At 38.4% G+C, this 27,833-nt stretch overlaps 1 protein-coding gene across 1 annotated transcript; it reads left to right on the forward strand.

The window, feature by feature from the left end:
* The first annotated feature begins 2,910 nt into the window (after positions 1-2,910).
* Positions 2,911-27,280, forward strand: LOC133614010 (alpha-tectorin-like). Its single transcript, XM_061971939.2, has 15 exons — positions 2,911-2,928; positions 2,974-3,067; positions 9,238-9,340; positions 13,966-14,185; positions 22,610-22,784; positions 24,695-24,770; positions 24,858-24,920; positions 24,989-25,191; positions 25,312-25,443; positions 25,514-25,698; positions 25,776-25,924; positions 26,002-26,247; positions 26,384-26,546; positions 26,822-26,920; positions 26,991-27,280. Exons 1-14 carry the CDS (start codon positions 2,911-2,913, stop codon positions 26,918-26,920), a joined length of 1,926 nt encoding a protein of 641 aa, XP_061827923.1. The 3' UTR covers positions 26,991-27,280.
* The last annotated feature ends 553 nt before the right edge of the window (positions 27,281-27,833 follow it).

Below are 27,833 nucleotides of genomic sequence, written 5' to 3' on the forward strand. Positions count from 1 at the left end.
TTTTATTGTATTTGTTACATTAATAGCTGTTGTATTATTATAGGATGGCTTGTTAAACATTTCATAGGATTTTCAGAGAGAGGAAAAACCAAGACATTTAATATAAAATGTAAAATGAATAAATATATAAAAAGAAAAAGAAAAAAAATGGTTAAAACCATCGTCCCGGGGAGCATTTCATTTCGTCCCGTGGATTTTTAAAAAAATGATAATAATAACAATGAATAATTTCTAAGTCTTTGTTAGCCGTTTGTGAAGTTTTGTGCTCGTGCGTAACGTTTGCTCGCATCCTGTGCATCTCCTGGGGATCCACTATGGACTGGACTCTCACTATTATGTTAGATCCACTATGGACTGGACTCTCGCAATATTATGTTAGATCCACTATGGACTGGACTCTTACTATTATGTTAGATCCACTATGGACTAGACTCTCACACTATTATGTTGGATCCACTATGGACTGGACTCTCACTATTATGTTAGATCCACTATGGACTGGACTCTTACTATTATGTTGGATCCACTATGGACTGGACTCTTACTATTATGTTGGATCCACTATGGACTGGACTCTCACTATTATGTTAGATCCACTATGGACTGGACTCTTACTATTATGTTGGATCCACTATGGACTGGACTCTTACTATTATGTTAGATCCACTATGGACTGGACTCTCACTATTATGTTAGATCCACTATGGACTGGACTCTCGCAATATTATGTTAGATCCACTATGGACTGGACTCTTACTATTATGTTAGATGCACTATGGACTGGACTCTCACACTATTATGTTAGATCCACTATGGACTAGACTCTCTCACTATTATGTTAGATCCACTATGGACTAGACTCTCACACTATTATGTTGGATCCACTATGGACTGGACTCTCACACTATTATGTTAGATCCACTATGGACTGGACTCTCACTATTATGTTAAATCCACTATGGACTGGACTCTCACACTATTATGTTAGATCCACTATGGATTGGACTCTCACACTATTATGTTAGATCCACTATGGACTGGACTCTCACACTATTATGTTAGATCCACTATGGACTGGACTCTCACTATTATGTTAGATCCACTATGGACTGGACTCTTACTATTATGTTGGATCCACTATGGACTAGACTCTCACACTATTATGTTGGATCCACTATGGACTGGACTCTTACTATTATGTTAGATCCACTATGGACTGGACTCTTACTATTATGTTAGATCCACTATGGACTGGACTCTTACTATTGTGTTAGATCCACTATGGACTGGACTCTTACTATTATGTTGGATCCACTATGGACTGGACTCTTACTATTATGTTAGATCGACTATGGACTGGACTCTCGCAATATTATGTTAGATCCACTATGGACTGGACTCTCACTATTATGTTAGATCCACTATGGACTGGACTCTCACTATTATGTTGGATCCACTATGGACTGGACTCTCACTATTATGTTAGATCCACTATGGACTGGACTCTTACTATTATGTTAGATCCACTATGGCCTGGACTCTCACACTATTATGTTAGATCCACTATGGACTGGACTCTCACACTATTATGTTAGATCCACTATGGACTGGACTCTCACACTATTATGTTAGATCCACTATGGACTGGACTCTCACTATTATGTTAGATCCACTATGGACTGGACTCTTACTATTATGTTGGATCCACTATGGACTGGACTCTCACAGTCGGACTTGATAACTGTTGACGTCTTCTCTGGTGTTCCTTGCAGAACTTGACAACCGAGGTGGAGGGACAGCCGGTGGACACCTGGCAGTTGATCAACTCTGCCAGAGCCGAATATCTGAGCGGCTGCAGATCCATGAGTAAGCCCACAAACTATCAACACACAACTAACTACACCACGTGTTGTTCTCGCACCTCCACTTGCTTTTGATTGGCTGGCATCTCTGCCACCGCTGATACAACTGTTGGCTGCTGTTGGTGCACATGTTCCATTACTGCTGTCACTTGATCTACAAGTACAGTTGGCCACATCCTCGTCTGGCAATCACAATCATTCTTGATGACACCACACACCTACCTGGCTTTGTAATGTTGTTGAAGAACATACTTGCCAACCCTCCCGGATTTTCCGGGAGACTCGCGAAATTCAGCGCCTCTCCCGAAAACCTCCCGGGACAAATTTTCTCCCGAAAATCTCCCGAAATTCAGGCGGAGCTGGAAGCCACGCCCCCTCCAGCTCCATGCGGACCTGAGTGACGTCAGGTGCGCAACACCACGTAAATCGTGCGTAACGTTTGCTCGCATCCTGTGCATCTCCTGGGGATCCACTATGGACTGGACTCTCACTATTATGTTAGATCGACTATGGACTGGACTCTCGCAATATTATGTTAGATCCACTATGGACTGGACTCTTACTATTATGTTAGATCCACTATGGACTAGACTCTCACACTATTATGTTGGATCCACTATGGACTGGACTCTCACTATTATGTTAGATCCACTATGGACTGGACTCTTACTATTATGTTAGATCCACTATGGACTAGACTCTCACACTATTATGTTGGATCCACTATGGACTGGACTCTCACTATTATGTTAGATCCACTATGGACTGGACTCTTACACTATTATGTTAGATCCACTATGGACTGGACTCTCACACTATTATGTTAGATCCACTGTGGACTGTACTCTTACTATTGTGTTAGATCCACTATGGACTGGACTCTTACTATTATGTTGGATCCACTATGGACTGGACTCTCACTATTATGTTAGATCCACTATGGACTGGACTCTTACACTATCATGTTAGATCCACTATGGACTGGACTCTTACTATTATGTTAGATCCACTATGGACTAGACTCTCACACTATTATGTTGGAGCCACTATGGACTGGACTCTCACAGTCGGACTTGATAACTGTTGACGTCTTCTCTGGTGTTCCTTGCAGAACTTGACAACCGAGGTGGAGGGACAGCCGGTGGACACCTGGCAGTTGATCAACTCTGCCAGAGCCGAATATCTGAGCGGCTGCAGATCCATGAGTAAGCCCACAAACTATCAACACACAACTAACTACACCACGTGTTGTTCTCGCACCTCCACTTGCTTTTGATTGGCTGGCATCTCTGCCACCGCTGATACAACTGTTGGCTGCTGTTGGTGCACATGTTCCATTACTGCTGTCACTTGATCTACAAGTACAGTTGGCCACATCCTCGTCTGGCAATCACAATCATTCTTGATGACACCACACACCTACCTGGCTTTGTAATGTTGTTGAAGAACATACTTGCCAACCCTCCCGGATTTTCCGGGAGACTCGCGAAATTCAGCGCCTCTCCCGAAAACCTCCCGGGACAAATTTTCTCCCGAAAATCTCCCGAAATTCAGGCGGAGCTGGAAGCCACGCCCCCTCCAGCTCCATGCGGACCTGAGTGACGTCAGGTGCGCAACACCACGTAAATCGTGCGTAACGTTTGCTCGCATCCTGTGCATCTCCTGGGGATCCACTATGGACTGGACTCTCACTATTATGTTAGATCGACTATGGACTGGACTCTCGCAATATTATGTTAGATCCACTATGGACTGGACTCTTACTATTATGTTAGATCCACTATGGACTAGACTCTCACACTATTATGTTGGATCCACTATGGACTGGACTCTCACTATTATGTTAGATCCACTATGGACTGGACTCTTACTATTATGTTAGATCCACTATGGACTAGACTCTCACACTATTATGTTGGATCCACTATGGACTGGACTCTCACTATTATGTTAGATCCACTATGGACTGGACTCTTACACTATTATGTTAGATCCACTATGGACTGGACTCTCACACTATTATGTTAGATCCACTGTGGACTGTACTCTTACTATTGTGTTAGATCCACTATGGACTGGACTCTTACTATTATGTTGGATCCACTATGGACTGGACTCTCACTATTATGTTAGATCCACTATGGACTGGACTCTTACACTATCATGTTAGATCCACTATGGACTGGACTCTTACTATTATGTTAGATCCACTATGGACTAGACTCTCACACTATTATGTTGGAGCCACTATGGACTGGACTCTCACTATTATGTTAGATCCACTATGGACTGGACTCTTACACTATTATGTTAGATCCACTATGGACTGGACTCTCACACTATTATGTTAGATCCACTATGGACTGGACTCTCACTATTATGTTAGATCGACTATGGACTGGACTCTCGCAATATTATGTTAGATCCACTATGGACTGGACTCTTACTATTATGTTAGATCCACTATGGACTAGACTCTCACACTATTATGTTGGATCCACTATGGACTGGACTCTTACTATTATGTTAGATCCACTATGGACTAGACTCTCACACTATTATGTTGGATCCACTATGGACTGGACTCTCACTATTATGTTAGATCCACTATGGACTGGACTCTTACACTATTATGTTAGATCCACTATGGACTGGACTCTCACACTATTATGTTAGATCCACTATGGACTGGACTCTCACTATTATGTTAGATCGACTATGGACTAGACTCTCACACTATTATGTTGGATCCACTATGGACTGGACTCTCACTATTATGTTAGATCCACTATGGACTGGACTCTTACTATTATGTTAGATCCACTATGGACTAGACTCTCACACTATTATGTTGGATCCACTATGGACTGGACTCTCACTATTATGTTAGATCCACTATGGACTGGACTCTTACACTATTATGTTAGATCCACTATGGACTGGACTCTCACACTATTATGTTAGATCCACTATGGACTGTACTCTTACTATTGTGTTAGATCCACTATGGACTGGACTCTTACTATTATGTTAGATCCACTATGAACTGGACTCTCACTATTATGTTAGATCCACTATGAACTGGACTCTCACTATTATGTTAGATCCACTATGGACTGGACTCTCACTATTATGTTAGATCCACTATGGACTGGACTCTCACTATTATGTTGGATCCACTATGGACTGGACTCTCACTATTATTCTCACTAGATTTTCCGGGAGACTCGCGAAATTCAGCGCCTCTCCCGAAAACCTCCCGGGACAAATTTTCTCCCGAAAATCTCCCGAAATTCAGGCGGAGCTGGAAGCCACGCCCCCTCCAGCTCCATGCGGACCTGAGTGACGTCAGGTGCGCAACACCACGTAAATCGTGCGTAACGTTTGCTCGCATCCTGTGCATCTCCTGGGGATCCACTATGGACTGGACTCTCACTATTATGTTAGATCGACTATGGACTGGACTCTCGCAATATTATGTTAGATCCACTATGGACTGGACTCTTACTATTATGTTAGATCCACTATGGACTAGACTCTCACACTATTATGTTGGATCCACTATGGACTGGACTCTCACTATTATGTTAGATCCACTATGGACTGGACTCTTACTATTATGTTAGATCCACTATGGACTAGACTCTCACACTATTATGTTGGATCCACTATGGACTGGACCCTCACTATTATGTTAGATCCACTATGGACTGGACTCTTACACTATTATGTTAGATCCACTATGGACTGGACTCTCACACTATTATGTTAGATCCACTATGGACTGTACTCTTACTATTGTGTTAGATCCACTATGGACTGGACTCTTACTATTATGTTGGATCCACTATGGACTGGACTCTCACTATTATGTTAGATCCACTATGGACTGGACTCTTACACTATTATGTTAGATCCACTATGGACTGGACTCTTACTATTATGTTAGATCCACTATGGACTAGACTCTCACACTATTATGTTGGATCCACTATGGACCGGACTCTCACTATTATGTTAGATCCACTATGGACTGGACTCTTACACTATTATGTTAGATCCACTATGGACTGGACTCTCACACTATTATGTTAGATCCACTATGGACTGGACTCTCACTATTATGTTAGATCCACTATGGACTGGACTCTTACACTATTATGTTAGATCCACTATGGACTGGACTCTCACACTATTATGTTAGATCCACTATGGACTGTACTCTTACTATTGTGTTAGATCCACTATGGACTGGACTCTTACTATTATGTTGGATCCACTATGGACTGGACTCTCACTATTATGTTAGATCCACTATGGACTGGACTCTCACTATTATGTTGGATCCACTATGGACTGGACTCTCACTATTATTCTCACTAGATTTTCCGGGAGACTCGCGAAATTCAGCGCCTCTCCCGAAAACCTCCCGGGACAAATTTTCTCCCGAAAATCTCCCGAAATTCAGGCGGAGCTGGAAGCCACGCCCCCTCCAGCTCCATGCGGACCTGAGTGACGTCAGGTGCGCAACACCACGTAAATCGTCGGCCAACCAAAAAGTAACCGCAGTACGCTGTAGCCAACATTCACCAGGAGATGGCAACAGACAAACATAGATCACTATTACATTTCTCCCCTTTTAGAAATGTATAGAAGTTACTCAAAATAAATAAACAACCCAACCAAAAAATGCAGACGCTCAATTAAAAAACTGTACTTAAGCCACATTCTTTTCTTTCTTTTTTTTTAGTACTGAACTCTTAACCCTCATTTGTAAAAAAATAACATGCTTATTATACAAACAGTATTTGTACACCTTTAACACAGATTTTTATACTGTCTTCAGAGATTCAGTTTTTTTGGTGGTACTCGAAACCTTTCTGGGTACCTGCGAAAGGGTGTTCAGCATGGTTGGAAAAACAGAGAATAGAACAAGGATGGACAATTCAACCCTTAACTCAACAATGAGTAGATGAGTGTTATGTGTGTGTATATGTGTAAATAAATGAACACTGAAATTCAAGTATTTCTTTTATATATATATATATAAAGTTAAAGTTAAAGTACCAATGATTGTCACACACACACTAGGTGTGGCGAAATTATTCTCTGCATTTGACCCATCACCCTTGATCACCCCCTGGGAGGTGAGGGGAGCAGTGGGCAGCAGCGGTGGCCGCGCCCGGGAATCATTTTTGGTGATTTAACCCCCAATTCCAACCCTTGATACTGAGTGCCAAGCAGGGAGGTAATGGGTCCCATTTTTATAGTCTTTGGTATGACTCGGCCGGGGTTTGAACCCACAACCTACCGATCTCAGGGCGGACACTCTAACCACTAGGCCACTGAGTAGGGTGTACCCCGCCTTCCGCCCGATTGTAGCTGAGATAGGCTCCAGCGCCCCCCGCGACCCCAAAGGGAATAAGCGGTAGAAAATGGATGGATGGATGGATGGAGATATATATATATATATATATATATATATATATATATATATACATATATATATACATACATACATACATACATACATACATACATACATACATACATACATATATATATATATATATATATATATATATATATATATAGCTAGAATTCACTGAAAGTCAAGTATTTCTTATATATATATATATATATATATATATATATAAGAAATACTTGACTTTCAGTGAATTCTAGCTAAATATATATATATATATATATATATATATATATATATATATATATATATATATATATATATATATATATATATATATATATATATATATATATATATATATATATATATATATATATAGCCCTGCGATGAGGTGGCGACTTGTCCAGGGTGTACCCCGCCTTCCGCCCGATTGTAGCTGAGATAGGCTCCAGCGCCCCCCGCGACCCCAAAGGGAATAAGCGGTAGAAAATGGATGGATGGATGGATATATATATATATATATATATACATATATATATACATACATACATACATACATACATACATACATACATACATACATACATACATACATACATACATACATACATACATACATACATACATACATACATATATATATATATATATATATATATATATATATATATATATATATATATATATATATATATATATATATATATATATATAAGAAATACTTGACTTTCAGTGAATTCTAGCTATATATATATATATATATATATATATATATATATATATATATATATATATATATATATATATATATATATATATATATATATATATATATATATATATATATATATATATATATATATATAGCCCTGCGATGAGGTGGCGACTTGTCCAGGGTGTACCCCGCCTTCCGCCCGATTGTAGCTGAGATAGGCTCCAGCGCCCCCGCGACCCCAAAGGGAATAAGCGGTAGAAAATGGATGGATGGATGGATGGATATATATATATATATATATATATATATATATATATATATATACATATATATATACATACATATATATATACATACATACATACATATATATACATACATACATACATACATACATACATACATACATACATATATATATATATATATATATATATATAGCTAGAATTCACTGAAAGTCAAGTATTTCTTATATATATATATATATATATATATATATATATAAGAAATACTTGACTTTCAGTGAATTCTAGCTAAATATATATATATATATATATATATATATATATATATATATATATAGCCCTGCGATGAGGTGGCGACTTGTCCAGGGTGTACCCCGCCTTCCGCCCGATTGTAGCTGAGATAGGCTCCAGCGCCCCCGCGACCCCAAAGGGAATAAGCGGTAGAAAATGGATGGATGGATGGATATATATATATATATATATATATATATATATATATATATATATATATATATATATATATATATATATATATATATATATATATATATATATATATATATATATACATACATACATATATATATACATACATACATACATACATACATACATATATATATATATATATATATATATATATATATATAGCTAGAATTCACTGAAAGTCAAGTATTTCTTATATACATATATATATATATATATATATATATATAAGAAATACTTGACTTTCAGTGAATTCTAGCTAAATATATATATATATATATATATATATATATATATATATATATATATATATGAAATACTTGACTTGGTGAATTCTAGCTGTAAATATACTCCTCCCCTCTTAGCCCCGCCCCCAACCACGCCCCCGCCCCACCCCGACCACGCCCCCCACCCCCCCACCTCCCAAAATCGGAGGTCTCAAGGTTGGCAAGTATGTTGAAGAATCTCTCAAAGGTTGTTTGTCACGTGTGTCGTTTCCAGGTGAACTCTTTCTACCCAACACGACAACTTTCCAAGTCGGTGTAGGCTTGGTGAATTGCAACTCCACGGCTTTCCTCACCATTTCTGAGATAAGGGATCGCAGGTGAGCTCGTGTGTTGTCTGGCAGGACTCATGCTACTCCAGAAAAAACCCCTGGAGAGGGGGTCCAGACTGAGGCCGAGGGGAAAAAAATAATTCATAGCCATAGCACACATAAACACGTGTGTAAGAGGGAAACATCAAAGAACACAAAGGACTTTATTATAAGGCACACTGCCGATGAGCGTGTCTATTCAGGTCTATTTTCATACAAAAGGTGCACCGGATTATAAGGCGCATTAAAGGAGTCATATATATATATATAAATATATATATATATATTAGAGATGCGCGGTTTGCGGGCACAACCGCGGAGTCTGCGGATTATCCGCGGGTCGGGTCGGGTCGGGCGATTGAAATAAAAAAAAATTAGATTTTAAATAGATTCAGGCGGGTGGCAGTTAAACCAATTGGTAAATATATATACATAGTTAAATGTTGTTACCCACATACGAAAAACGAGCAGGCACCTGCAGCATATGCCACAACAGAAGAAGAAAAAAAAAAAGAGATGGACACTTTTACGGAGCGGAGAAGGCCCCCGACGCCTCGCCGGGGTCCGGGACCGAGGCCCCTTCCCCCGAGAGGGCCCCACCGGGAGCCGTAGCTGAGGCGATCCGCGAGAAGGGCCCGACGCACGTCCAGGGTCACTACCGCGCCCACCGCACCGACACCCCGCCTCGTCCGCCTTCGCCGCGGCCGGCGTCACGCGCAGCAGGTAAGCAGCTTACCTGCCCGCCACCCCCGTGCCCGGGGGCTCGTAACAGGGGTCACTCCGCGCGTACCGCCCGCGCAGCTTACCGGCCCGCCACCCCTGTTGCCGGGGGCGCGTAACAGGGGTCACTCCGCGCGCAGTGCGCTCACGAAAGGGGTGGGGCTCACCCTGGTTGATATAGACAGCAGCTAGGACGGTGGCCATGGAAGTTGGAACCCGCTAAGGAGTGTGTAACAACCCACCTGCCGAATCAACTAGCCCTGAAAATGGATGGCGCTGGAGCGTCGGGCTCATACCCGGCCGTCGCCGGCAGCGAGACACGCTCAGCGCGGCTCCCATATGATTGCGCACTGGTGTGCGTCTGGGTCGTGACAGCGTGGCACGCGAATGTCTGTGCTGCATTGGATCAGTCTCCTTTCTTTAACAGGCAAAAGCTTTATAACCTCACTAATGCCTTGCATCGTCTATATTAGATATATAACAACGGGCGGGTGCGGGCGGATGCGGTTCTGATCAAATGTTAGATCGGGTGGATGGCGGATGGTTGACGACTTTCTGATGCGGTTGCGGATGAAATAATTGCCTATCCGCGCATCTCTAATATATATATATATATACAAACCCCGTTTCCATATGAGTTGGGAAATTGTGTTAGATGTAAATACAAACGGAATACAATGATTTGCAAATCCTTTTCAACCCATATTCGGTTGAATATGCTACAAAGACAACATATTTGATGTTCAAACTCATAAACTTTATTTTTTTTTTGCAAATAATAATTAACTTAGAATTTCATGGCTGCAACAGTTGGGAAAGGGCATGTTCACCACTGTGTTACATGGCCTTTCCTTTTAACAACACTCAGTAAACGTTTGGGAATTGAGGAGACACATTTTTTAAAGGGGAACATTATCACCAGACCTATGTAAGCGTCAATATATACCTTGATGTTGCAGAAAAAAGACCATATATTTTTTTAACCGATTTCCGAACGCTAAATGGGTGAATTTTGGCGAATTAAGCGCTTTTCCATTATTCGTCACATCGGGAAGCAATCGTCGGTGTGTTGTCGGAGGGTGTAACAACACGAACAGGGACGGATTCAAGTTGCACCAGTGGCCCAAAGATGCCAAAGTGGCAAGAAATTGGACGAAATTTGTTCAAAATACGAGGGTGTGAGGAAAAGCCGACGAAAATGGTCAGTCGTTTGTTCCGCACACTTTACCGACGAAAGCTATGCTACGACAGAGATGGCAAGAATGTGTGGATATCCTGCGACACTCAAAGCAGATGCTGACATCAACTCCAAAACTGGACAGATCAGCTTTCAGGAAAAGAGAGCGGATGAGGGTATGTCTACAGAATATATTAATTGATGAAAACTTTATTCAATACTCGCGGTTTTACGTAAATTATTATACATAAACTGTGTTTACCAATAATTTAGCTTAAAAATATTTATTTTTTTCAATCATTTGAGTACATTCGGGTAGTCTTGTGCAATGCAGTATTTTGTGTCTATTTAGGTATGGTTAACCTGAGTGCTGAAATCGTGGAAAAATATATGTTCTTAGCGCGCCTGAAATGGGCTGTCTGCACTGGACCGACACCAGCAGATGACATGGCACCCCAAACCATCACCCAACCATGCAAATTTTGCATTTCCTTTGGAAATCGAGGTCCCAGAGTCTGGAGGAAGACAGGAGAGGCACAGGATCCACGTTGCCTGAAGTCTAGTGTAAAGTTTCCACCATCAGTGATGGTTTGGGGTGCCATGTCATCTGCTGGTGTCGGTCCACTCTGTTTCCTGAGATCCAGGGTCAACGCGGCCGTCTACCAGCAAGTTTTAGAGCACTTCATGCTTCCTGCTGCTGACCTGCTCTATGGAGATGGAGATTTCAAGTTCCAACAGGACTTGGCGCCTGCACACAGCGCAAAATCTACCCGTGCCTGGTTTACGGACCATGGTATTTCTGTTCTAAATTGGCCCGCCAACTCCCCTGACCTTAGCCCCATAGAAAATCTGTGGGGTATTGTGAAAAGGAAGATGCAGAATGCCAGACCCAAAAACGCAGAAGAGTTGAAGGCCACTATCAGAGCAACCTGGGCTCTCATAACACCTGAGCAGTGCCAGAAACTCATCGACTCCATGCCACGCCGCATTAACGCAGTAATTGAGGCAAAAGGAGCTCCAACCAAGTATTGAGTATTGTACATGCTCATATTTTTCATTTTCATACTTTTCAGTTGGCCAACATTTCTAAAAATCCCTTTTTTGTATTAGCCTTAAGTAATATTCTAATTTTGTGACACACGGAATTTTGGATTTTCATTTGTTGCCACTTCAAATCATCAAAATTAAATGAAATAAACATTTGAATGCATCAGTCTGTGTGCAATGAATAAATATAATGTACAAGTTACACCTTTTGAATGCAATTACTGAAATAAATCAAGTTTTTCAAAATATTCTAATTTACTGGCTTTTACCTGTACCTTGATGTTGCAGAAAAAAGACCATATATTTTTTTAACCGATTTCCGAACTCTAAATGGGTGAATTTTGGCGAATTAAACGCCTTTCTAAATATTCGCTCTCGGAGCGATGACGTCACAACGTGGCGTCACATCGGGAAGCAATCCGCCATTTTCTCAAACACCGAGTCAAATCAGCTCTGTTATTTTCCGTTTTTTTCGACTGTTTTCCGTACCTTGAAGACATCATGCCTCGTCGGTGTGTTGTCGGAGGGTGTAACAACACCAACAGGGACGGGTTCAAGTTGCACCAGTGGCCCAAAGATGCCAAAGTGGCAAGAAATTGGACGTTTGTTCCGCACACTTTACCCACGAAAGCTATGCTACGACAGAGATGGCAAGAATGTGTGGATATCCTGCGACACTCAAAACCGATGCATTTCCAACCATAAAGTCAAAGAAATCTGCCGCCAGACCCCCATTGAATCTGCCGGAGTGTGTGAGCAATTCAGGGACAAAGGACCTCGGTAGCACGGCAAGCAATGGCGGCAGTTTGTTCCCGCAGACGAGCGAGCTAAACCCCCTGGATGTCTTGGCTCACACCGTCAAGAGAAGAATATCCACCCTAGCTTCCCTGGCCTGCTGACATGAGGGTATGTCTACAGAATATATGAATTGATGAAAATTGGGCTGTCTGCACTCTCAAAGTGCATGTTGTTGCCAAATGTATTTCATATGCTGTAAACCTAGTTCATAGTTGTTAGTTTCCTTTAATGCCAAACAAACACATACCAATCGTTGGTTAGAAGGCGATCGCCGAATTCGTCCTCGCTTTCTCCCGTGTCGCTGGCTGTCGTGTCGTTTTCCTCGGTTTCGCTTGCATACGGTTCAAACCGATATGGCTCAATAGCTTCAGTTTCTTCTTCAATTTGGTTTTCGCTACCTGCCTCCACACTACAACCATCCGTTTCAATACATTCGTAATCTGTTGAATCGCTTAAGCCGCTGAAATCCGAGTCTGAATCCGAGCTAATGTCGCTATAGCTTGCTGTTCTTTCCGCCATGTTTGTTTGTGTTGGCTTCACTATGTGACGTCACAGGAAAATGGACGGGTGTTTATAACGATGGTTAAAATCAGGCACTTTGAAGCTTTTTTTAGGGATATTGCGTGATGGGTAACATTTTGAAAAAAACTTCGAAAAATATAATAAGCCACTGGGAACTGATTTGTAACGGTTTTAACAATTCTGAAATTGTGATAATGTTCCCCTTTAAGGACTCCATATATTCTTAAAGTCACAAAGATAATATTCTAGTTTCACGAATTCTAGCCAAACACATGTTGCTTACCCCATTGGAAGATGTTTTTCTTGAAATAAAAACATATTTTCATTTAAAGATCATTTAGATGTATTTCAAATATGAATGTTTTTGCAGCGTGTGCACCGTAACCGGCTCCACCGTCATCGATTTCTCTGGACATTCCTCGCTAGTGGACGACCGCTGTGCTTACACGTTGTACTCCAACTCAAGCATCCATGTGGTGGCCGTTTTCAAGGAACGCCGTCGTAAAGACGTTGTGTTTTTGGACCGCGTCATTATCGAACTGCTGGACCCGGACTCTGTTGTTCAATTGGGACCAGGTGTGAAAGTTCTGGTAGGTCTGACTGAATGTTTAAATAACTGTCATATTGAGTGTGGCAGCGATACTGTCATTATGAGTAAAAACAATATATTGTATTTGCAAACCTTACAAAAACAACTGATTTTAGTAAAACTCACATGAATACAATATTACAGGCATTTGTAGACATAATGCATGTTTGGTTTTGGAGTTATGTTTATATAACTTTTACATTTAGTATGACAGTTATACTGTCAAATTTAGTAAAAACAACAACTAACTTGTGTCTTTACAAACCTTACAAAATATTTTTTTTCCCAGTAAAACTCACAAAGATACCTTTCTCCAGGCATTATTAGCCATTTAGCATATTTTGTTTAGGAGTTTTGTTTAAATAACTGTCATTTTGAACGTGGCAGTTATACTGTCATTTTGAGTAAAACCTGTTTTTTGTATTTGTAAACCTTACCAAAATACCTGTTTCTAGTAAAACTCACATGGATTCAAAATTCAAGCATTTTTAGACATAATGCATGTTTGGTTCGGAGTTATGTTTATATAACTTTTACATTTAGTATGACAAATATACTGTCATATGGAGTAAAAAAAAACTAACTTCTGTCTTTACAAACATTACAAAATATTTTTTTTTTTACAGTAAAACTCACAAAGGCACATTTCACCAGGCATTAATAGCCATTTAGCATTTGTGGTTTAGGAGTTATGTTTAAATAACTGTCATATTGCGTGTGGCACTTATACTGTCATTATGAGTAAAACTTAATGTTTGTATTTGTAAACCTTACCAAAATACCTGATTGTAGTAAAACTCACATAGATACAATACTACAGGCATTTTTAGATATAATGCATGTTTGGTTTTGAAATTATGTTTATATAACTTTCCTATTTAGTATGACAGTTATACTGTCATATTGAGTAAAAAAACTAGCTTGTGTCTTTACAAACCTTACAAAAAAACGTTTTTTCAAGTAAAACTCACAAAGATACATTTCTGCAGTCATTATTAGCCATTTAGCATGTTTGGTTTAGGAGTTATGTTTAAATAACTGTCATATTGCGTGTGGCACTTATACTGTCATTATGAGTAAAACTTAATGTTTGTATTTGTAAACCTTACCAAAATACCTGATTGTAGTAAAACTCACATAGATACAATACTACAGGCATTTTTAGATATAATGCATGTTTGGTTTTGAAATTATGTTTTTATAACTTTCCTATTTAGTATGACAGTTATACTGTCATATTGAGTAAAAAAACTAGCTTGTGTCTTTACAAACCTTACAAAAAAACGTTTTTTCAAGTAAAACTCACAAAGATACATTTCTGCAGTCATTATTAGCCATTTAGCATGTTTGGTTTAGGAGTTATGTTTAAATAACTGTCATTTTGAATGTGGCAGTTATATTGTCATTATGAGTAAAACCTAATTTTTGTATTTGTAAACCCTACCAAAATACCTGATCTTGGTAAAACTCACATAGTTTCAATATTACAGGCATTTTTAGACGGATTGCATGTTTGGTTTTGGAGTTATGTTTATATAACTTTTATATTTAGTATGACAGTTATACTGTCAAATTGAGTAAAAAATAACAAACTTGTAATTTTACAAACCTTACAAAATATTTTTTTTTCCAGTAAAATTCACAGAGATACATTTTTCCAGGCATTATTAGTCATTTTGCATGTGTGGTTTAGGAGTTATGTTTAAATAACTGTCAGATTGAATGTGACAGTATATTGTCATAGTGAGAAAACCAGTATTTTGTATTTGCAAAACTTACAAAAACAACTGATTCTAGTAAAACTCACATGGATACAATACTACAGGCATTTTTAGACATAATGCATGTTTGGTTTTGGAGTTATGTTTATATAACTTTTACATTTAGTATGACAGTTATACTGTCAAATTTAGTAAAAACAACAACTAACTTGTGTCTTTACAAACCTTACAAAATATTTTTTTTCCCAGTAAAACTCACAAAGATACCTTTCTCCAGGCATTATTAGCCATTTAGCATATTTTGTTTAGGAGTTTTGTTTAAATAACTGTCATTTTGAACGTGGCAGTTATACTGTCATTTTGAGTAAAACCTGTTTTTTGTATTTGTAAACCTTACCAAAATACCTGTTTCTAGTAAAACTCACATGGATTCAAAATTCAAGCATTTTTAGACATAATGCATGTTTGGTTCGGAGTTATGTTTATATAACTTTTACATTTAGTATGACAAATATACTGTCATATGGAGTAAAAAAAAACTAACTTCTGTCTTTACAAACATTACAAAATATTTGTTTTTTACAGTAAAACTCACAAAGGCACATTTCACCAGGCATTAATAGCCATTTAGCATTTGTGGTTTAGGAGTTATGTTTAAATAACTGTCATATTGCGTGTGGCACTTATACTGTCATTATGAGTAAAACTTAATGTTTGTATTTGTAAACCTTACCAAAATACCTGATTGTAGTAAAACTCACATAGATACAATACTACAGGCATTTTTAGATATAATGCATGTTTGGTTTTGAAATTATGTTTATATAACTTTCCTATTTAGTATGACAGTTATACTGTCATATTGAGTAAAAAAACTAGCTTGTGTCTTTACAAACCTTACAAAAAAACGTTTTTTCAAGTAAAACTCACAAAGATACATTTCTGCAGTCATTATTAGCCATTTAGCATGTTTGGTTTAGGAGTTATGTTTAAATAACTGTCATTTTGAATGTGGCAGTTATATTGTCATTATGAGTAAAACCTAATTTTTGTATTTGTAAACCCTACCAAAATACCTGATCTTGGTAAAACTCACATAGTTTCAATATTACAGGCATTTTTAGACGGATTGCATGTTTGGTTTTGGAGTTATGTTTATATAACTTTTATATTTAGTATGACAGTTATACTGTCAAATTGAGTAAAAAATAACAAACTTGTAATTTTACAAACCTTACAAAATATTTTTTTTTCCAGTAAAATTCACAGAGATACATTTTTCCAGGCATTATTAGTCATTTTGCATGTGTGGTTTAGGAGTTATGTTTAAATAACTGTCATATTGCGTGTGGTACTTATACTGTCATTATGAGTAAAACTTAATGTTTGTATTTGTAAACCTTACCAAAATACCTGATTGTAGTAAAACTCACATAGATACAATACTACAGGCATTTTTAGATATAATGCATGTTTGGTTTTGAAATTATGTTTATATAACTTTCCTATTTAGTATGACAGTTATACTGTCATATTGAGTAAAAAAACTAGCTTGTGTCTTTACAAACCTTACAAAAAAACGTTTTTTCAAGTAAAACTCACAAAGATACATTTCTGCAGTCATTATTAGCCATTTAGCATGTTTGGTTTAGGAGTTATGTTTAAATAACTGTCATTTTGAATGTGGCAGTTATATTGTCATTATGAGTAAAACCTAATTTTTGTATTTGTAAACCCTACCAAAATACCTGATCTTGGTAAAACTCACATAGTTTCAATATTACAGGCATTTTTAGACGGATTGCATGTTTGGTTTTGGAGTTATGTTTATATAACTTTCATATTTAGTATGACAGTTATACTGTCAAATTGAGTAAAAAATAACAAACTTGTAATTTTACAAACCTTACAAAATATTTTTTTTTCCAGTAAAATTCACAGAGATACATTTTTCCAGGCATTATTAGTCATTTTGCATGTGTGGTTTAGGAGTTATGTTTAAATAACTGTCAGATTGAATGTGACAGTATATTGTCATAGTGAGAAAACCAGTATTTTGTATTTGCAAAACTTACAAAAACAACTGATTCTAGTAAAACTCACATGAATACAATATTACAGGCATTTGTAGACATAATGCATGTTTGGTTTTGGAGTTATGTTTATATAACTTTTACATTTAGTATGACAGTTATACTGTCAAATTTAGTAAAAACAACAACTAACTTGTGTCTTTACAAACCTTACAAAATATTTTTTTCCCCAGTAAAACTCACAAAGATACCTTTCTCCAGGCATTATTAGCCATTTAGCATATTTTGTTTAGGAGTTTTGTTTAAATAACTGTCATTTTGAACGTGGCAGTTATACTGTCATTTTGAGTAAAACCTGTTTTTTGTATTTGTAAACCTTACCAAAATACCTGTTTCTAGTAAAACTCACATGGATTCAAAATTCAAGCATTTTTAGACATTAATGCATGTTTGGTTCGGAGTTATGTTTATATAACTTTTACATTTAGTATGACAAATATACTGTCATATGGAGTAAAAAAAAACTAACTTCTGTCTTTACAAACATTACAAAATATTTGTTTTTTACAGTAAAACTCACAAAGGCACATTTCACCAGGCATTAATAGCCATTTAGCATTTGTGGTTTAGGAGTTATGTTTAAATAACTGTCATATTGCGTGTGGCACTTATACTGTCATTATGAGTAAAACTTAATGTTTGTATTTGTAAACCTTACCAAAATACCTGATTGTAGTAAAACTCACATAGATACAATACTACAGGCATTTTTAGATATAATGCATGTTTGGTTTTGAAATTATGTTTATATAACTTTCCTATTTAGTATGACAGTTATACTGTCAAATTTAGTAAAAACAACAACTAACTTGTGTCTTTACAAACCTTACAAAATATTTTTTTTCCCAGTAAAACTCACAAAGATACCTTTCTCCAGGCATTATTAGCCATTTAGCATATTTTGTTTAGGAGTTTTGTTTAAATAACTGTCATTTTGAACGTGGCAGTTATACTGTCATTTTGAGTAAAACCTGTTTTTTGTATTTGTAAACCTTACCAAAATACCTGTTTCTAGTAAAACTCACATGGATTCAAAATTCAAGCATTTTTAGACATAATGCATGTTTGGTTCGGAGTTATGTTTATATAACTTTTACATTTAGTATGACAAATATACTGTCATATGGAGTAAAAAAAAAATAACTTCTGTCTTTACAAACATTACAAAATATTTTTTTTTTTACAGTAAAACTCACAAAGGCACATTTCACCAGGCATTAATAGCCATTTAGCATTTGTGGTTTAGGAGTTATGTTTAAATAACTGTCATATTGCGTGTGGCACTTATACTGTCATTATGAGTAAAACTTAATGTTTGTATTTGTAAACCTTACCAAAATACCTGATTGTAGTAAAACTCACATAGATACAATACTACAGGCATTTTTAGATATAATGCATGTTTGGTTTTGAAATTATGTTTATATAACTTTCCTATTTAGTATGACAGTTATACTGTCAAATTTAGTAAAAACAACAACTAACTTGTGTCTTTACAAACCTTACAAAATATTTTTTTTCCCAGTAAAACTCACAAAGATACCTTTCTCCAGGCATTATTAGCCATTTAGCATATTTTGTTTAGGAGTTTTGTTTAAATAACTGTCATTTTGAACGTGGCAGTTATACTGTCATTTTGAGTAAAACCTGTTTTTTGTATTTGTAAACCTTACCAAAATACCTGTTTCTAGTAAAACTCACATGGATTCAAAATTCAAGCATTTTTAGACATAATGCATGTTTGGTTCGGAGTTATGTTTATATAACTTTTACATTTAGTATGACAAATATACTGTCATATGGAGTAAAAAAAAACTAACTTCTGTCTTTACAAACATTACAAAATATTTGTTTTTTACAGTAAAACTCACAAAGGCACATTTCACCAGGCATTAATAGCCATTTAGCATTTGTGGTTTAGGAGTTATGTTTAAATAACTGTCATATTGCGTGTGGCACTTATACTGTCATTATGAGTAAAACTTAATGTTTGTATTTGTAAACCTTACCAAAATACCTGATTGTAGTAAAACTCACATAGATACAATACTACAGGCATTTTTAGATATAATGCATGTTTGGTTTTGAAATTATGTTTATATAACTTTCCTATTTAGTATGACAGTTATACTGTCATATTGAGTAAAAAAACTAGCTTGTGTCTTTACAAACCTTACAAAAAACGTTTTTTCAAGTAAAACTCACAAAGATACATTTCTGCAGTCATTATTAGCCATTTAGCATGTTTGGTTTAGGAGTTATGTTTAAATAACTGTCATTTTGAATGTGGCAGTTATATTGTCATTATGAGTAAAACCTAATTTTTGTATTTGTAAACCTTACCAAAATACCTGATCTTGGTAAAACTCACATAGTTTCAATATTACAGGCATTTTTAGACGGATTGCATGTTTGGTTTTGGAGTTATGTTTATATAACTTTTATATTTAGTATGACAGTTATACTGTCAAATTGAGTAAAAAATAACAAACTTGTAATTTTACAAACCTTACAAAATATTTTTTTTCCCAGTAAAATTCACAGAGATACATTTTTCCAGGCATTATTAGTCATTTTGCATGTGTGGTTTAGGAGTTATGTTTAAATAACTGTCAGATTGAATGTGACAGTATATTGTCATAGTGAGAAAACCAGTATTTTGTATTTGCAAAACTTACAAAAACAACTGATTCTAGTAAAACTCACATGAATACAATATTACAGGCATTTGTAGACATAATGCATGTTTGGTTTTGGAGTTATGTTTATATAACTTTTACATTTAGTATGACAGTTATACTGTCAAATTTAGTAAAAACAACAACTAACTTGTGTCTTTACAAACCTTACAAAATATTTTTTTTCCCAGTAAAACTCACAAAGATACCTTTCTCCAGGCATTATTAGCCATTTAGCATATTTTGTTTAGGAGTTTTGTTTAAATAACTGTCATTTTGAACGTGGCAGTTATACTGTCATTTTGAGTAAAACCTGTTTTTTGTATTTGTAAACCTTACCAAAATACCTGTTTCTAGTAAAACTCACATGGATTCAAAATTCAAGCATTTTTAGACATAATGCATGTTTGGTTCGGAGTTATGTTTATATAACTTTTACATTTAGTATGACAAATATACTGTCATATGGAGTAAAAAAAAACTAACTTCTGTCTTTACAAACATTACAAAATATTTTTTTTTTACAGTAAAACTCACAAAGGCACATTTCACCAGGCATTAATAGCCATTTAGCATTTGTGGTTTAGGAGTTATGTTTAAATAACTGTCATATTGCGTGTGGCACTTATACTGTCATTATGAGTAAAACTTAATGTTTGTATTTGTAAACCTTACCAAAATACCTGATTGTAGTAAAACTCACATAGATACAATACTACAGGCATTTTTAGATATAATGCATGTTTGGTTTTGAAATTATGTTTATATAACTTTCCTATTTAGTATGACAGTTATACTGTCATATTGAGTAAAAAAACTAGCTTGTGTCTTTACAAACCTTACAAAAAAACGTTTTTTCAAGTAAAACTCACAAAGATACATTTCTGCAGTCATTATTAGCCATTTAGCATGTTTGGTTTAGGAGTTATGTTTAAATAACTGTCATTTTGAACGTGGCAGTTATACTGTCATTTTGAGTAAAACCTGTTTTTTGTATTTGTAAACCTTACCAAAATACCTGTTTCTAGTAAAACTCACATGGATACAATACTACAGGCATTTTTAGATATAATGCATGTTTGGTTTTGAAATTATGTTTATATAACTTTCCTATTTAGTATGACAGTTATACTGTCATATTGAGTAAAAAAACTAGCTTGTGTCTTTACAAACCTTACAAAAAAACGTTTTTTCAAGTAAAACTCACAAAGATACATTTCTGCAGTCATTATTAGCCATTTAGCATGTTTGGTTTAGGAGTTATGTTTAAATAACTGTCATTTTGAATGTGGCAGTTATATTGTCATTATGAGTAAAACCTAATTTTTGTATTTGTAAACCCTACCAAAATACCTGATCTTGGTAAAACTCACATAGTTTCAATATTACAGGCATTTTTAGACGGATTGCATGTTTGGTTTTGGAGTTATGTTTATATAACTTTTATATTTAGTATGACAGTTATACTGTCAAATTGAGTAAAAAATAACAAACTTGTAATTTTACAAACCTTACAAAATATTTTTTTTCCCAGTAAAATTCACAGAGATACATTTTTCCAGGCATTATTAGTCATTTTGCATGTGTGGTTTAGGAGTTATGTTTAAATAACTGTCAGATTGAATGTGACAGTATATTGTCATAGTGAGAAAACCAGTATTTTGTATTTGCAAAACTTACAAAAACAACTGATTCTAGTAAAACTCACATGGATACAATACTACAGGCATTTTTAGACATAATGTATGTTTGGTTTTGGAGTAATATTCATATAACTTTCACATTTATTATGACAGTTTAACTGTCATATTGAGTAAGAAAAAACTATTTTTTCAGGCGTTATTAACCATTTTGCATGTGTGGTTTAGGAGTTATGTTGTTGTGTTGTGTTCAAGTCATTGGACCGAAGATTTTAACTGCATTTGTGATGCAGGTGAACAACACTAATGTGAACATTAGCAGCGTGTCTGAAGAACATGACGGGTTGGAGCTCCACCAGGACCAGACTGGACTCACAGCCAGCATATATAAGTCTGACTACAACATCACTGTTTTCTTTAACGGAGACACTGCTCAAATTCTCCTGAGACATCCATGGCTGTTGGCAGGTGATAGTTTCTAATTTACTTCATGATAATTGGTACAGTGGGCAACATGTTTGCTGTTCTATGTCTGTGACGAAAAACTATCAGATGTTCAATCAAACTTATGGACTGAAGGCTAAATTCACAACTGGAACTATTTGTAAGGCTGCCCTTTGTCACCGATTCTGTTCATAACTTTTATGGACAGAATTTCTAGGCGCAGTCAAGGCGTTGAGGGGATCTGGTTTGGTGGCTGCAGGATTAGGTCTCTGCTTTTTGCAGATGATGTGGTCCTGATGGCTTCATCTGGCCAGGATCTTCAGCTCTCACTGGATCGGTTCGCAGCTGAGTGTGAAGCGACTGGGATGAGAATCAGCACCTCCAAGTCCGAGTCCATGGTTCTCGCCCGGAAAAGGGTGGAGTGCCATCTCCGGGTTGGGGGGGAGATCTTGCCCCAAGTGGAGGAGTTCAAGTACCTCGGAGTCTTGTTCACGAGTGAGGGAAGAGTAGATCGTGAGATGGACAGGCGGATCGGTGCGGCGTCTTCAGTAATGCGGACGCTGTATCGATCTGTTGTGGTGAAGAAGGAGCTGAGCCGGAAGGCAAAGCTCTCAATTTACCGGTCGATCTACGTTCCCATCCTCACCTATGGTCATGAGCTTTGGGTTATGACCGAAAGGACAAGATCACGGGTACAAGCGGCCGAAATGAGTTCCCTCCGCCGGGTGGCGGGGCTCTCCCTTAGAGATAGGGTGAGAAGCTCTGCCATCCGGGAGGAGCTCAAAGTAAAGCCGCTGCTCCTCCACATCGAGAGGAGCCAGATGAGGTGGTTCGGGCATCTGGTCAGGATGCCACCCGAACGCCTCCCTAGGGAGGTGTTTAGGGCACGTCCGACCGGTAGGAGGCCGCGGGGAAGACCCAGGACACGTTGGGAAGACTATGTCTCCCGGCTGGCCTGGGAACGCCTCGGGGTCCCACAGGAAGAGCTGGACGAAGTGGCTGGGGAGAGGGAAGTCTGGGGTTCCCTGCTTAGGCTGCTGCCCCCGCGACCCGACCTCGGATAAGCGGAAGAAGATGGATGGATGGATGGATGGAACTATTTGTGTTGTTTTAACCATTCCTAAAAACATAGTTCAATTAATCAATCAATGTTTACTTATATAGCCCTAAATCACGAGTGTCTCAAAGGGCTGCACATCAGGGCAAGGAAAAACTCAACCCAATAGGACAATGAGAAACCTTGATGTGGGGACCCCACTGGGGCGACCGGTGCAATGGTCGTCGATAGGATCTAGCATAGTAATGTGAGAGTCCAGTCCATAGTGGATCTAACATAATAGTGAGAGTCCAGTCCATAGTGGATCTAACATAATAGTGAGAGTCCAGTCCATAGTGGGGCCAGCAGGAGACCATCCCGAGCGGAGACATGTCAGCAGCGCAGAGACGTGCCCAACCGATGCACAGGCGAGCGGTCCACCCCGGGTCCTGACTTTGGACAGCCAGCGCTTCATCCGTGGCCGCCGAACCACGAAGGAGAGGGGGGCAGAGCAGAAAAAAAACGGCAGATCAACTGGTCTAAAAGGGGGCGTGGGGGGTCTATTTAAAGGCTAGAGTATACAATTGAGTTTTAAGATGGGATTTAAATGCTTCTACTGAGGTAGCATCTCTAACTGTTACCTGGAGGGCATTCCAGAGTACTGGAGCCCCAATAGAAAACGCTCTATAGCCCGCACTTTTTTTTTTTTAGTTGTAAGGTTGTAGAGCATAAAATCCTCTAAACCTAGCCCACCACCATGATGAAACGTCACATCCTTAAATATGTGAAGTAGGTCTTTATCAAAGCCACAGTCAAAATTACATCAACATGATTTGGTTCCACAAGCTATTATTAACATTTTAAGCCTCATTGATTCTCTTCATCAATGCCATTATAGAAAATCTGGACAGTCTCTGTGTCAACTCTAGTTCAACTATAAGTGACGTGAAGTCATTCGATTTCAGCGACCAGGGGTAAGACCTCGTCCCTACATGAACGTCGCACTGACTGCAACTTGTTCACCTTCTATGATCCACCCTCTAATTTTTGTTGCCCTCTAGCTGTGAGACGCAGTACAGCGAGCCAGCTGACGAGTCCATCAACTGCACCACAGTGACTGAACAGTGAGGAGAAATACAAGCAGCTTCTCTTTGGTCTCGACGTGTACTTCATCCTCCCACCTTCGTTACAGCTGTCAGGTCCTCAATGGCCCTGACTTCGCTGACTGTCACGCCGTTGTCGACTCAGGGCCGTACATCGCAGCCTGCAACCAAACGTTGTGTCATTATCCAGATGTGGACGGCCTCAGGTGTGAATTTCTGGAGGCGTACGCCCACGCCTGCAGCCTGAAACAGGACCACATGTTGGACGACTGGAGAACGGATGCCAACTGCCGTAAGAGTTTCTGTCTCATAAGTCTTTTAAGTCAAAAAGAGGTGGTTTTTCATGTGGTGACATACGGTCACCATGGTTCCGACAATAAGCATGTGTTCAAAGTGTGGTGCTGTGTTCTAGCTGCCCCTGAGGCCTTCTGCAATGACACACACTGTGTTGATCACGAGTTCTGTGCTGACGGCATCAACGGTCAAATCAACTGCTTCTGTCGAGCCATTTTTGCCTCCGACTACAGGTCCAACGACACCTTAGGTAAGACTGGTTGAGGGGTTTGTCCCACATGGAACAACATGTGACAAAACAAGTGTGTTCTGATCTCCAGGCGATCCGGCGGTCTGCTTGGACAACACTGCTTCCATCACTCTGGTTGGTTGTCTCCTGGAGGAAAAAGGCTTCAGATACACAGACTTGCACCTCAATGACGACTCTTGTGGAGGTCACAGGGACATGCACCACATGGTGACCTTCAACTTTAGTGACAGCAACGCCTGTGGGACTGTGGTCACGGTGAGCGTCTCTCTTGTCCTGACACTTGTACTATTGTGAGTAATGATTTAAACTCTAGAATGTTCATGACTCTGCAGGCCAACGACAGTGTGGTTGTGTACAAGAACACTGTCACTGGATTGAACACCTCTGAAATTGTTGCCAACTTTGACAAATTCCACGTGAACTTTTCCTGCTACCACAACCAGCCGGATGTTCAGAGTATTCGCTTTAGAATCAAAGACAAGTACGTTTTACACATCTGACGGATATCGGCTGCTTTTTAAAACCAGAAGATAAAGTTTTATGTGTGTGTATGTGAAGCTCTGTCGTCCAGCAGGTCGAATCGGAATCTTGGAATTACACTCTTAAGATGACAGCCTATAAGGATGCTCGACGCACACAACCTGTGATGTCAGAAATGGATATTCAGTTGAACCAGAGGGTCTGGGTAGAGCTGATGACGGAAGGTCTGGATGACAACCTGGTCTTCTTGGTGACCAACTCCTGCTGGGCCACGAGCGGCTCATCGCCTTACGAGGGACTGCGATACGACCTGATCTCTGACGGGTGAGACAAGATTTCTGTGGCCACTCACTGCTGCTTGGACATTGACTGTATACGTTACAGTTAACTCCTAGCTTTCTAAGTCTCAAGCAGACCAGAGGATCAAACCTGTAACGTATATTTCCCTGTTTCTGTGAAGTTGTCCGAGCCCTGTGGAGCCCCCAGTGAACGTGATGGACAATGGAGTCGCAGTCTCCAACAGCTTCACCTTCAACATGTTCCACTTCTCTGGAGGAAGCTATGAGGTCTACCTGCACTGCAAAGTTGCACTGTGTCCCAACCAGAGTGGAGACTGCCAGCCGGTACCTTGCTAGACATCTTTTTGATCACATGAAACTTACAATAGTTAAAAGCATGACATCTGTCTTTTACACTAACCACGCTGGATTTATAAACCTGGTGTTGCAATAAACTGTATGTCTTGATCACCCCTTGACCATAATCACAACCTTGTTACACATCTAGAAACACAGCTACCTTCATTCATTTCTATCGTATTTGTTAAAGTTGAAACCCCAATTCAAGTTGTCCCAAACCTCAACAAATCATCCTGACCTATACCAACACTTTGTCTCAGAGTTGTGGTGGTCCTGCTAAGAGAAGAAGACGCAGGCGTGTCAGGTCTGAATATGTTGATGAAAGCCCCGCCCTCATCAGCATGTCTTGGAGTAACTAGGTAAGACATGTTTCTGCACGCGACCAATGAGGTATGGCCACCTGATCTCTGCTCTGTTTGTCCTCTCAAGCTGTTTCTATGGCAACGCAAAGAGTGCGGACCTTCAGAACGATTCAAGACTTGGTCTTGAGGGGAATGTCTATTAGAAGAAATTCTACGTCCACTTTTAAATGGAAATGTTTGGATCAGTTTAAAGTTTGAAGGCTGCGACTCTTTAATGTTTACCACGGTATTGTAACATGGTGAAGGGAAAATGACTCCATGGCTAATCAATAATCACATATCACACAGGAGTGCAAACAATGTTTCATATCATCTTGTTGCATCTACAAGTTTAAATTGAGTTTAAGCAGTCTTAATTACAACAACTTTTAATTAAAACTGTTTCATCATGTGATCATCTGGAATAAAGATTCTATACTGCAATTCTGCTGTTCTCTTAACTTACTCTTTGAGTGTTCGGACTCGCCAGCACGTATTCCTTCTTTCTGAAGAACCGCACAAATCACTCAGTTGTTTTTCTTCAATCCACACAAACACAAGTTTTTCAATTTCTTCGACTGCAGTATGCCTCGAGCTTGATTTTGACGAGAAAAAAAAAAAGATGACGACAAAGAACAAAGGTGACGTCCTTTAGTAGGAATGGCATCAATACTGGCACCAGTCTGTGATGGTGTTACACTTGACGGTAGATTTTTTTTTTACCTGCACGGAAGCAGCTTGAAGTACCAGTAGAATAGGACTACATAGCTGTCTGTGTTAGCGCTTATAATAAAAACATTCCTAATATTTGGCTAATATTCAGGTCACGATATGGATATAGACTATTGTTGGTAGGTATTGGAATTTTTATTTAGAGGGTTTTGTGGGCTCGCTCGGTTCGCAGCCGAGTGTGAAGCAACTGGAATGAGAA

This window comes from Nerophis lumbriciformis, linkage group LG13 (assembly GCF_033978685.3).
Source record: "Nerophis lumbriciformis linkage group LG13, RoL_Nlum_v2.1, whole genome shotgun sequence".
In the NCBI taxonomy this organism is placed as follows: Eukaryota; Metazoa; Chordata; class Actinopteri; order Syngnathiformes; family Syngnathidae; genus Nerophis; species Nerophis lumbriciformis.

Excerpts from the sequence above, each read along its gene's own strand:
- LOC133614010 (XM_061971939.2), top strand. Across the intron at positions 25,192-25,311 it reads GAGAACGGATGCCAACTGCC|CTGCCCCTGAGGCCTTCTGC; the intron begins GTAAGAGTTTCT and ends GCTGTGTTCTAG. Across the intron at positions 25,699-25,775 it reads CCTGTGGGACTGTGGTCACG|GCCAACGACAGTGTGGTTGT; the intron begins GTGAGCGTCTCT and ends ATGACTCTGCAG.